Below are 13,449 nucleotides of genomic sequence, written 5' to 3'. Positions count from 1 at the left end.
GGTAAATAGGGGGACTCTGCAGGAAGCGGCGGGGTAAATAGGGGGACTCTGCAGGAAGCGGTGGGGTAAATAAGGCGACTCTGTTCCCCCCGCAGGAAGCAGCAGGGTAAATTGGTGGGACTTTGCAGGAAGTGGCAGGAAGCAGCAGGGTAAATTGGTGGGACTCTAGAGGAAGCGGTAGGTAAAATGATGGGACTCTGGAGAAAGCAGCAGGAAGTGGCGGGGTAAATAGGGGGACTCTGTGCCCTCCACAGGAAGCAGCGGGGTAAATTAGTGGGACTCTGGAGAAAGCAGCAAGTTAAATTAGGGGACTCTAGAGGAAGCAGCCGGGTAAATAGGGGCACTCTGTCCCCTCTGGAGGAAGTGGCAGGGTAAATAGGGGGACTCTGTGCCCTCCACAGGAAGCGGCGGGGTAAATAGTGGGACTCCGTCTCTTCTGGAGGAAGCGGCGGGTAAATGGGGGACTCTGCAGGAAGCGGCGGGTTAAATAGGGAGACCCCGGAGGAAGCGGCAGGACGCGGCGGGGTAAATAGGGGGACGCCGTCTCTTCTGGAGGAAGGGGCGGTTGAATGAGGGACTCTGCAGGAAGCGGTGGGGTAAAAAGGGGGACTCCGTCTCTTCTGGAGGAAGCGGCGGTTGAATGAGGGACTCTGCAGGAAGCGGTGGGGTAAATAGCGTCCCTTCCTTCTCAGTATAAAATAACTTGGTGACTATGGGGGCAATTAATATCTCGGTGGCAGGTAACACACAGGCCCGGATCAGCTCAGCATTATGCTCATGATTAGAAAAAGACGATGGCTCCAGGAGATCTCCCCATTACAGCAGGACGCAGCGCTGCCAAGAGGTTATTTAATCCTTATTTACTCTGTGGGGCGATGGAAGGAGGAGGGAGAAACGCAGCTGTGTTCTCAGCACTGACACAAACCACAATGCCAGCACCACAAAACCGCTCCGGCCTGTAAGGTAACATCGGAATTTCTGGCTTATTAACATGAAGAATGTGTACACTGCACCCAATGAGGGGTATTTAATAAGACAAATGTGCAGGAAACCCATCAACCAATCACAACTCATCCATCACCAATCTGACTCCAGGTTGAAGATTTTGGTGCTTTTTTATTTTTTGCTTCTTTAATGACTTGCTTTGGCATTTGGCTTTGCTTTGTATTGCAGGGAGAAAACCAAGGTTTCAGGATTCAATGTATCCAGCACAAGTCAACGACCCAGAACAAGTGTCTGCAGTGATTAACAGTCCTGAAGCTGGCGGATCAGCCAAGGAACCAGCATGTTGTGTTTGTTGGGTCTTGGCATCACTTTTTGAGCCTTTTAGATTTTTTATATCATACAAAGCCAACACGTTTCAGGGGTTTGGGGCAACTCGCTTCATCAGTGGTTGGCACTCAATCAAGCATGTACAAAGGCTAAACCAGCATTTGGGTCGTGCATAGAAATAAATCAGGACTTAATATTCTCTGCTTGAGGTGCCTTCCTCCTTGCACACCCAGGTCCCTACTCGAGCAAAGAGCCGACCTTCAGCCACCATTCCAGAAGAATCATTTTCTCTTCCCGACATCACTGAGAACTGAGTTTTATAGGATTCAGCGCCTCATTGCTTCCTGGGTGGTGGAAGCTCCGGACCAGAACCCTTAGCACCCCCTGCCCCCTCCTTATTCCAGAGTCTATGAGCATTACACGGCCATACTGGCACACTGTTATACTGGCACACTGTTATACTGGCACAACATACTTGCAAAGTCTCGATAATGGAGACTGGGTTTTGGTGGTCCCGCCTGACATCTGATCAGCCTGCAGCACCTGACGCTGGACAGCGATAATTCCCAGCAATCACATGAGGGATTATCATAGTCAGCTGCCTGCTGCACCACCAACAAGCATGACCCTCCTAATAAATGCGCTGGATAATAAGAAATGCATTCACCCCGGGCATCTCAGTGAATCTTTTGATGTTTTATTTAGTGCCAGCGTTCTATTCATTGTTATATCACAGCACAGAATTGTCCAGATGAAGGGAATGCAAAACCAAAATCTATGTTGGGTTATATTGTTACTCAGCGCTGCCTGAAGTCGGACAGAATTATCAGTAATCCTCACTAAATGTAGTGCCAAGAAGCCCTGTCATCCAGAAAGATGCAATGGCTTAAGTGTGGCCCTAGGGAGTTGAAGACTTGACCCTGTGGGGGCCACTTAGTGGACTTGTCTGGGCAGATTCCTAATCTGCTGCTCTCAGCAAGAAAGGAAATAGAAATTACAACCATATGTATCTCATCTGTGGGCTCCTCAGGGGAGGGGCAAGATTTACAAATATATACTGTGTGCATTGCATTGGGATTGGACGAGGGTCATCATGTGTTGCGTCTCGGGCAGTTTGATAAGCAAGTTTTGTATTTTTTCTCATAACACAAAGATCCGTTGGTTTTACTTTCCTAAAAGTACTTGTAACATGAAATATAAATTGGAACTGCTAGAAAATTGGTCAAAACAACTGCAAAGTTAGGGTTTCTGAATGCAAAATAATGCATTTTCTTGCAAACGTTTTTTGCTCAGATTTATTTTTGGTTGTCCTTCCTTAAAATGCACTGAAATGGGTAAAGGAATATGTGACCCCCCACCCCCTCCTCTACAGGACAGTCCATCTTTCAGCATTTCATTGTTCTACTTTAGTTAGGTTGAACAAAAAGGATTTGTCCAGATTATCCGCACATTTGGTGTGATGACAACACAGGAGTTCAAACATCTGGAGAGTGAACATCAAAGGAGATAAGAAGCCCCCACTCCTTCCCCAGAACTCCCACAGAGAGACTGCTGGTTCCACTAATATTGCTGGATAGGACTTCCAGGGACCGGCCTGTTATATGTTTAGCATTCCTGAAACAAGACTCAGTCTCTAACCGAGTCTCATTCTTGTTTTCAGTCCCCAGAATCCTAAACAGTTATCATTCCTGGGATTCTCAACTGGTTCTTAGTCCTCCGAATCCCAATTAGTTCTCAATACTCAAAATCCGCACCAATTCTTAGTCTTCAGAATCCCAACAAGTTATCATTCCTTGGATTCTCTACTCGTATTCAATCACTGGAATCCAAAACAGTTCTCGGAATCCAAACTAGTTCTTAATACTCAAAATCCCCACCAGTTCTCTTCAGAATCCCAACAGTTCTCAGTTCTTTCCAAACCAGTTATCATTCCTTTGACTGGTTCTTGGAATCCCAACTAGTTCTGAATACTCAAAAGTTTTCAGAATCCCAACCATTTTTTTAGTCCTTGGAGTCTTCAGAATCCCTAATACTTCAGCCCCTACAAACCTAACTGGGTCTCCATTCCTACAAAAATAGCTAGGTTCTAACTGGGTCTCATCCTTGTTCTCAGAATCCCAAGTGGGTCACATCCCTCTGATTCTCAGTCCTCAGAATCCCAACTAGCTCTCAATACTCAACATTTCAGAATCTTAACCACATTGTAGTCCTTGGAATCCCATTTGAGTTTCTGCGTCTAATCCTCATTCTCAATCCTCAGAATCCCAACAGAATCCGTTATCATTCCTTGGATACTCAATTGGTTCCCTGTGTCCCAAACAGTCCTCAAAATCCCAAACAATTCCTAGTCCTCTGAATCCCAATTGTTTATCATTCATTGGATTGTTTATCATTCCTCTAAACCAGTTCAACCAGCTTTCAGTTCTTTCCCAACTGGTTATAATTCTTTTGATTTTCAACTGGTTCTCGGAATCCCAAACAGTCCTCTGAACCCCAACTAGTTCTCTATACCCAAAATTTCCACCAGTTCACAGTCTTCAGAATCCCAACACCTCTTTTGATACTTGGTGTCCAATTCCGAATTTTTGCCCCTACCAACTTAACCAGTCCCACCAGAGTCTGATCCTCATTCTCAGTCCTCAGAATCGCAAGTCGTTATCATTCTTTGGATTCTCATCTGGTTCTTTAATGTACAAAATCCCAACCAATTCCCAGTTCTTAGAATCCCAACAAGTTATCATTTCTTAGTCGTCAACTGGTTCTCAGTCTTCAGAATCCCAAATATGTTTAATTCTTGGAATTTAATTTAGATTTCAGCCCCTACAAACCTAACTGGGGGTCAGTCCCTACAAAGTAACCAGGTTCTAACAGAGTTTCACCCTTGTTCTCAGTCCTCAGAATCCCAAGTGGTTATCATTCCCCAGATTCTCAACTGGTCTTCAAAATCCCAACTAGTTCTCAGTCCTTTGAAGCCCAATCAGTTATCGTTCACTGGATTCTAAACTTGTTCTCAGTCCTCGGAATCCCAAACAGTCCTCAAAACTCAAAATCTCAACCAATTCTCAGTCTTCAGAATCCCAACCAGCTCCCAATTCTTTCCTAATCGGTTATCATTCCTCGGATTCTGAAATGGTTCTCCGAATCCCAAACAGATCTCAGAATTCAAACCAGTTCTCAATACCCAAAATTCTCACCAGTCTTCAGAATCCCAACCACTCTTCGGTACTTGAAATCTCATTCCAATTTCAGCCCCTACAAACCTAACCAGTGCCCACAAAAGTAACCAGGTTCTACCAGAGTCTCATCCTGATTCTCAGTCCTCAAAATCTTAACCAGTTATCATTTCTTGGATTCCAAACTGGATCTTGGAATCCCTAATGGACCTCAGAATTCGAACCAGTTCTCAATACCCCAAATATCCACCAGGTCTCTTCAGAATCCCAACAGCTCCCTGTTCTTTCCCAACCAGTCATCATTCCTTTGACTGGTTCCCAACTAGTTTTTGGAATCCCAACTAGTTCTGAATACTCAAAAGTTTTGCAGTCTTCAGAATCCCAACCACTTTTTAGTCCTTGGAATCCAATTCATACTTTATCCCTTACAAACCTAACCAGATCTCAGTTCATCACTCATCATTCACTCTTTTTTCTGAGTCTTTCTCACGTTTCCAGACAAATCTCCCTGTCAGAGATTCCATATTTGCTTCCCAGCCGTAGAAACTCACACTGTAGAACTGAATTCTCACTCCTCCTGTTAAAGTAACAGCAATTATAAATCCATCCTAGAGGGTGAGGTCCCTGGGAATAATCAGAGCAGGTGGGCGGAGTTTGGAATGGATGCAGAGATCTCTCCGCTGGTGTCCCCTATAGATATGATTGGCTGGGATGTGATTCAACCTGTCTGCATTCCCCTATAATTAAATATAACAGCAAATCTGACCTCATAGGAATGTTGCTGAATACATTATGGAAATTCATACTTATTAAAATATATATGGTGCAGTCAGAAGCCACATCCGCCCCCAGAGCCACTGGACTACGGATATACATGATGCTTCCTATATGGTGCCAATAGGACTGCATTATACCCAATGCCACCTGATGGCGCAACAAACCAGCTGTGTGCCTGCAGACAGGTCCTCTTTACAGGCATTTTGTATTCCAGTAATGAAGAGGCTAATCATCCGCCGTTCATATAAATGCCATTATCAGGCGTTCATTATCAGCCGGAACCGAGTGCAGAATACACAACGAGCAGATGGCAATAAGTGGCAAGGAACCGGGGGTGGAAGATATCTGGAGGCCATCGCTCCATCCTGGTTACAAACATCGCCGGATGCCCATAATACGCACAAATCACCGGCTATCAGTATTGTCAATGTGCGCAACCAGAACCGCTGCACCCAAACTACTATCAGCGTGTAAATATGTACGGAGCGACGGTTGAATACGGACGTTGTGTACGGAACAATTATATCACACGGGGCTATATAGGGCACAATTATTATACAGGGCACAGGGTAATATATGGCAAAATTATTATACAGGGTACAGGGTTATATATGGCACAATTATTTAACAGGGCACAGGGGTATATAGGGCATAATTAGTGGAAAAGGGTACAGGGTTATATATGGCATAATTATTATACAGGGTACGGGGTAATATTATACAGGGTTATATATGGCACAATTATTAAACAGGGCACAGGGGTATATAGGGCATAATTATTATACAGGGTACGGGTTATAAAGGGAACAATAATTATACATGGCATAATTATTATACGGGGCACAGGGTAATTATTATACAGGGTTAAATATGGCACACTTATTAAACAGGGCACAGGGGTATATACGGCATAATTAGTATACAGGGTACAGGGGTTATACATGGCATAATTATATGGGGCACGGGGTAATTATTATACAGGGTTATACATGGCATAATTATAATACAGGGTACAGGGTATAAATGACAATTATTATACAGGGCACAATGATGGCATTTTGCTGGCACGCCAGGTGCTTCTTTTAGGTTTTGCTCCTAGAAAATGCCATTAGTTAGGCGCTGGCTTTATATTGTGTTGCCCCCCTCCCCCATTTTTTGCCCCAATTTTCCTGATAAGGGGGTGAAGGACGTTTGATGTAAATGAATCAAAATTCATAGATGTGGGGTAGGTAGAGGGGGGGATGCAAATTTTGTTTTCTACTCTTCTGAATAAATTCTCCTCCGGTATCACAGCCATCAGGAATTGGTGGGTGGGGGCACCCGATGGACGGATAACCAATACGGTGCCGGAAAACCACAACACAAGCACCTCTAATCTAATCTCCTCCATCCAGCTACAGATTTCAATTACCTTCTGAAACCTAAGATGGGCAAAACCTCCCCCTCCTGTACCTTCCCCCCACCCAGGGCATCAGCTTTCTGTTTGTAGACATTCCAGCACTGCAGATGCCGCTATATGAAGTGAGATCGCCCCGATGTGTTTTATATCATTGATTCCGGACATCGTATTGAAGGCTTTCTGCATCTTTAAAGCTTTTCCAGTAAAAACTCCTTCCTGTTTAATGATAAAATTTTCCAAACTTCTGAAAGGCTTCTTCTTCGTTACAGCATTATTTTTTGCTCTGACAGAATAAACCTCCGGGTACACCTCTAATATGTCATTACGTGTCCCTTCATGCCGTTACTATGCGCACGGTGTTTGCGGTTGACAATGACGTGCGAGTCCTCTGCTATCACCCGCATATTAACCCTTCGCTCGCTTCTGTTTGCTTAACTACGCTGACACAGTGCACAATTGTATAATGCAAATTTATAAAGTTGTGTGGGGGGGTTACCTGTTGCAGCTCCTTCTCCAGCTCCACGGCTCGGGTGACGATGGGGCCCCGGACGGCCTATTCCACCTTCTTAATGTAGGGGTTCATGGACTCCAAAGTCAGGATGGGGCTGTGCACGCCGTTCTCGCTCATCTTGCCTGCGACCCTCCTTTCCTTTTCTGCCAGCTGCGTTCCCGAGGCGGACCTGGAAGAAGAAAAAAGAGGGGTGCTCAGAGGTGTGACCTGGGGGCGAAGGGCCCGGACCCCCCGGGGCACCCCAATTCTCAGAGCGCTCATGGCTAAGGGATTCCAGCTGTTGTAGGGAAAGTTTAACAACGACTAAAAGTTTCCGCCAAGAGAAAATTCCATCAAAGAGAATCGGCAATTGTCTGTAAATGGAGGACTTTGTGCCGGACGGACGGATGACACGATGGCAATATAGAGGGAAAAAAAAAAAAAGGAGGAAACGAAGAAAGAGATGGGGGGGGGGCGGGGGACGGAGGGGAGATCAGCGTGCACAGACAGCTCATAGCATGCAGAAGATGGTTTAATAGAAAACTTCTGCATTCTACAAACTCCGGATAAACCAGTCCAGGAACCTGCCGGAGGGACTCCACTGTGACAACAAAATCAAGAGATCCTCACCCTGCCGGTGACAACCTGACAATGAGCGCCCCCAGCAGCTGCCTGCAGGGATATAGATAAAAGGGAGGGAGGGGACAGCCACATCCCACATTCCACCCACAATGGGGCAAAATTGGAATGGGAGGAGACCTTTGCACTTTCCATGAGAATATTGGGAGATGGAATAAGCAGCAGTGCAATCTGTGGTTTTGGTCGCGGCACCCCTGCCAGGCAGTGCAGGCAGATCCTGGACTTACCTGTGGTCAGAGTGCTGTGAGGGGATACAGCCTGGTCCAGGATCCGCCCCCGGCCTGTGATTGGATCATTAAGGGGCAGCAGGCAAATAATGCCATTATTCACTGATATTTTCAGATTTTTTATTCTTCAGTGCTGCTGATCTCCTGCAGCTTCTTGCTGCCTGCATGCACTACAGCAATGGCTGCATGCACTACAGCAATGGCTGCATGACATTTCGCGAGTTTGCTGAGGGTGACTACAGGTTACTGTGCCAGAATAATGTGTTGTTGTGTTGTCACCCTTTACAGGAAGTGCCTGAACATGGGAGGATCATGGGAAATTTTAATAAAAGGGAAGGCAGAAGGGCAGATTTGACAAAGATGAAGGCAGAGGGGCAGATTTGACAAAGATGAAGGCAGAGGGGCAGATTATACGAAGAGGGAGTCAGAGGGGCAGATGATGATGAAGGGGGAGGCAGAGGAGCAGATCATGATGAAGGGGAGGCAGATTTGATGAAGGGGGGCAGAGGGGCAGATGTGATAAAGGTGAGGCAGAGGGGCAGATTATAATGAAGGGAAAGGCAGAGGGGCAGATTTGATGAAGGGGAGTGCCTGGAGGGCAGATTCACTCTTCTTACACTATGATGTGGCATCTTTTTATAGTAACAGTAAACTGATGTTGTGAATAAGGAGACTTCCCATTTCTGGGGAAGGAAACAATTATCGCAGCCCCAGCTTGAATTGGGAATTCTGCTGGCCGCCCCCCTGCAAGATACAGAAACATTTTATTGTATGTGAAGAATTCAGTGTTTGCAGCGCTCGGTGACTTTACAAACCCAATGTCACCGTCATTGCTGGAAGATTTTCTTAATATTATTGTTGTGCCAATGTCCAGATGTAAACATGGATGACGTTAGAAGATAAATAGAAAATGTAAACATGCTTGGTAAAGAGATCATCATTTCTGAAGGAGAAATGGAGAGGATTGGGCATTAAGAAAGATTGGAGCTATGCAATGCTGGGGGATTCAATCAGACAAAGCCAGCCTTAAAGTGTACCCCTGGACCAGGTGTAGCTTCAGACCAAACGTATTTTGTTTTAGCTTTGAATGGGGTAGGAAATATAATTGTTATTATTGTATTTATATAGCGCCAACATATTACACAGCGCCGTTCAATAAATAGGGTCTCCAATGGTCAGTGTCCTGGGAGGACTTCATACACTGCAATGATATAATTAGGACAAATAAAGGAAATGTTGTGTTAGCTTGTTGTGTAAATGGGATGATGACATGGAGGGAGATTATGTAACCACATTGCTTCCCTGGGAATGAAAAGAGAAGGGGGGGGGGGGAGAAAGAAAGGTAAGGAGAAGAGGAGAAGAGAGACGAGAGGAGAGAGAAGAAGAGAGACAAGAGGAGAGAGGAGAGAAGAGAGGAGAGAGAAGAAGAAGAGAAGAAGAAGAGAAGAAGAAGAGAGGAGAAGGAGAAGAGATGATGACATGGAGTGAGATTATGTAACCAGGTAAAGAGAGGAGAAAATAGAAGAGAAGAAGAGAGGAGTAGAGGAGAGAGGAGTAGAGGAGAGAGGAGAAGTGGAGAAGAGAGACAAGAGGAGAAGAGAGACAAGAAGAGGAGGGAAGAGAGGAGAGAGGAGAAGAGATGATGACATGGAGGGAGATTATGTAACCACATTGTTTCCCTGGGAAGGAAGAGGAAAAGAGAAGGGGGGGGGGGGAAGAAAAAGGTAAAGAGAGGAAAAAAAAGAGAGGAGAGAAGAAGAGAGGAGACGACAGAAAGCACAATGTGAGGTACAATAGGAGAAATAGGGAGAAGAGAGGAGAGGAGAGTTGGTGTCCTGAGAGGACTCTATACACTGCAATGATATAATTGGCACAAACACAGGAACTCCTTTATTTGGCTGTTGGGTAAATGATGACATGGAGTAAATGTAATTATTATGTAAGCACATTGCTTCCCTGAGAAGGAAGAGGAAAGAAATGGGGGGAGGAGAAGATGAAAGAAGAAAAGAAGAGAGCAGACAATGGGGAGAGGAAAAAGAGAAGAAACAAAGTGTGGGGGTAGAACAGGAGAGAAGAAAGAAGAGATGAAGGGAGAGAGACCACTGGGGGGGGGGAGAGAAGAAAGACTTGGAGAGTGATGGGGTGCAGATGGAGAAGAAGAGGAGAGGAAATAGAGAAAAAAGCGAGTACATGGGAAGGGGAGAAGAGAAATAAGAAGCAAAAGGCAGCGAGTGATTGGACAGCGGAGGGAGAGGAGAGGGGGAGCATTCACCTGGACCCCATTGCATGATGATTTAGTTTCCGGCAGACTCAGCAATCCCAATTAATAAATTCTAATAATATTATTAATAATAATTTTCATTCCTTTCCCTCTGGCAAATGTTTAAATTGGCTTCTGAATCTGGATTGTCTCCTCGGTTATGTGTATGATGTGATTGGTTCCCACGCACAATATTATCCCTGGAAATGATCTTTGGTTTTAGAAACAGGAGGAGGAATGAGCGCTACACACACTACTGTTCTGTTCAATGAAGGGTGGGGAAGAGGCAGCAGAAGGCTCCATGCTGCGTCTTCCCCATTAGGAATGAACAGCAATGCCTCCTGTTGAATTGTCCCAGACAAATTAGTGCCAGCAATTACCGGTATTTACCCCCCCCCAATCTCACCAATAAATGCAACAAAGAAGAGGGCACACTCCGGTATCAGTAAATATTTGGATGATGATGAATTAATAAATGGGGGATAAACCCCCTCATTGCTCCCCATCTTCATTTGGATGATTTGTCCTCTCATTATCACCCCGGAAGATGCAGCAGACATCTGCGGTGACACAATCCCATCTGTACAATGTCCCATTGTATCCATAGAGCCCAGACTGGCCACCGCTTGGACAAAATGTTCCCGTGTGAGTCACTTCCAGGAACCCGGCAGAAGCATCACACGGATCACACGGATCACACGGATCATATGGCACATGTATGATCGCCCACCAACAATTTCACAGATCTGTAATAGACATTCACACAGAACAAACCCTTCATAGATGCTCATTCATCCAACCAATTTCTGAATTTTTCCAGGACCCCAAACCCCCACCACTGCCCCTCCCTTAATGCCTCCATTCCAGGACACCCCATAACTGTCTCTTTATGCCCCCATCTCCGGGGACCCAGATACCCCACCACTGCCCCTTTCATGACCCCCTCCCCAATTGACCCCCATCTCAGAGAACCCCATTACCCTACCACTGCCCCTCCATTGCCCCCTTTATTCTAAGACACCCAGACACCCCATGACTGTCTTTTTATGCCCCCCCCTCATCTCTGATGAGCCAGACACCCCACCACTGACCCCTTTCATGACCCCTTCATTGACCCCTATTACCCCACCACTGCACCTCGATTGACCCTTCAAGGACACCCAGACACCCCAAAACTGTCTCTTTATGCTGCCCCAGTCTCATTATAACCCCCCCATTCCAGAGACCTCAGACACCTCACCAATGTCGCTCCCATTACTCCTTCATCTCAAGGCAACCAGAGACCCCACCGCTGCCCCTCCATGGCCCCCCCTCTTCCCAGAGCACCCAGATACCCCGCCACTGCCCTTCCTATGACCCCTATTCTAGAACCCTCAGACTTCCTGCCCTAATATCCCCCACAGGCCAGGCTTACCCCCCCCCCCCCCATTACCCCTCCATCCCAAAACCACGGACTCAATCTCCTTCCCATCCTCCGCCCCAGGACCCCCAAACTACTTGTTACCCCACCCCAAAGCCCTCATACCCCACCTTAGAAGCCCCCTGACTCTCCCAATATTCCCTCTTGCTGTAATGGCCCCGGTTGGGGCTTACACCCGTATGACCCTGAACGTGTCCTGTACATAGAACAATCTGCCATTGTATCAGACGCCTTGACGTGATTTGTATGTACACGTGTCGGAATATTTACATATCACACGGAGGTCATGTGACCTGCATGTCATAGAATACAGCAATCGTGGAGGAACTCCGATCACATTCTATGATTCTCTACAGTACGTGCAGAAAATGATGAAAAGGTAAGACAGGGGGGAGGGGTCGGGGTTAGAGATTAGATGAACATAGACAGCAATCCGACCTCACTACCACTCAAAAATGTTTGGCTGCAGGTAAATGTACGTGGTCCTGTGCACAACTGTGGATTCTCTACTGTAAGAGGAGTATTCCTACAGATTCATTATTTTTTGTGCTCTTACATGGCTACACAACAGAGGATTCTCTACAGTAACAGCAATAGATAATTGCTTGGCTATTGGATGATATTGGCATAGACAATCATACAAAAGGTTACAAAACCATCAGGTGGATCATCTTATGTTTGGCTACATATACAATAGAAGGGGGAATACTTAGCTAGGGTAGGTTATCTTGACATGAAAGGTATACAACCTATAGGTAGGGAACACTGCGGAGTAAGGGGGGAGGGGTGGTTACAGCCAGGGTTCCCCCCTGTAACAGCTGAACACCTCAGCTGAAGAATTCTCTACAGTAACAGCAGTAAAATTGCATCACACACCTTCCTCTAGGGGCACATTGCTGCACATGTGTACCTGCGTGCCTCCGCTTCCTTCTAGCAGCCATTTGGAGAACATTACAAGGCGAAAACAGTCTTTCACTTCTGGGAACGGAAGCAGAAATTTAACGGTTTTCCCCAGAAGCCACGCCCAGCATTTAAAGCGTCAGGACCCCGGCGGTGGTGACAACAATCACAAATAAATGCAGTCTGGCCTCATTGTGTGGCAATGACAGGTGGGGAGGATTGGGGACTTTTCACTTCCTGTGAATGGTATCACCCTACAAAGAAAGGAGGCGAGGGCAGCGATTGGCTGTTGGGCGATTTAGGTGTCACATGATTGCACAACCACATCCTGCTCCGTGTCTGTGTGAAATTATTCTCTTCCTTATGGAGAGATGACAACAGAGGAGGCCAGAGGTGTAATTATGTTCTGCAAAATTCCCAGGGTGTCACCCTCACCTTCCCTGCATGAATCATGGTGGCTGCTGATTGGTCGATGCAATAAAAACTGAACCCAAACCTTCTGGTCTGGGGAACTCCCAACCAATGTGAGATCAATATATCGATTATTGATTGGGGTGCCGGCTATTTAACCAATTGCAAATCACTTAACTCCGCCCCCTGCTCTAACAGGCCAATGTAAATCAGCAGGCACCGCCTCCTAACAACAGCCAATGACAGCTCTCCGCGTTGTTTACAATACCACAGCTCCACCCCCTCTGCTTGACATTATTGTAAACACCAGGGAGGGCTCCCATTGGCTGACTCTTTCTTACTGATTTACGTTAACTTGTAAAGTGGAGCAGAGCTTGATCGGATTGGTCAATATCTGCACCCAATCAGTATTAGGGAGATATTTAGGATTTACTTGGCTGTGCACTGAATGATCAGCATATTATTATTATTATTATTATTA

General features: G+C 46.0%; 1 protein-coding gene across 1 annotated transcript in view; it reads right to left on the bottom strand.

Moving 5' to 3' along the window:
* LOC140330456 (alanine aminotransferase 2-like) overlaps window positions 1-13,449 on the bottom strand; it is a 34,736-nt gene that overhangs the window by 10,174 nt on the left and 11,113 nt on the right. The window contains 1 exon segment of the mRNA XM_072410594.1: window positions 7,118-7,301. Coding sequence (XP_072266695.1) covers window positions 7,118-7,301 — 184 coding nt within the window.

The sequence above is a fragment of the Pyxicephalus adspersus genome, chromosome 5 (assembly GCF_032062135.1).
Source record: "Pyxicephalus adspersus chromosome 5, UCB_Pads_2.0, whole genome shotgun sequence".
Taxonomy (NCBI): domain Eukaryota; kingdom Metazoa; phylum Chordata; class Amphibia; order Anura; family Pyxicephalidae; genus Pyxicephalus; species Pyxicephalus adspersus.
Note: the sequence above shows the minus strand (reverse complement) of the source record. Positions and strands in the feature narration are given on the sequence as shown.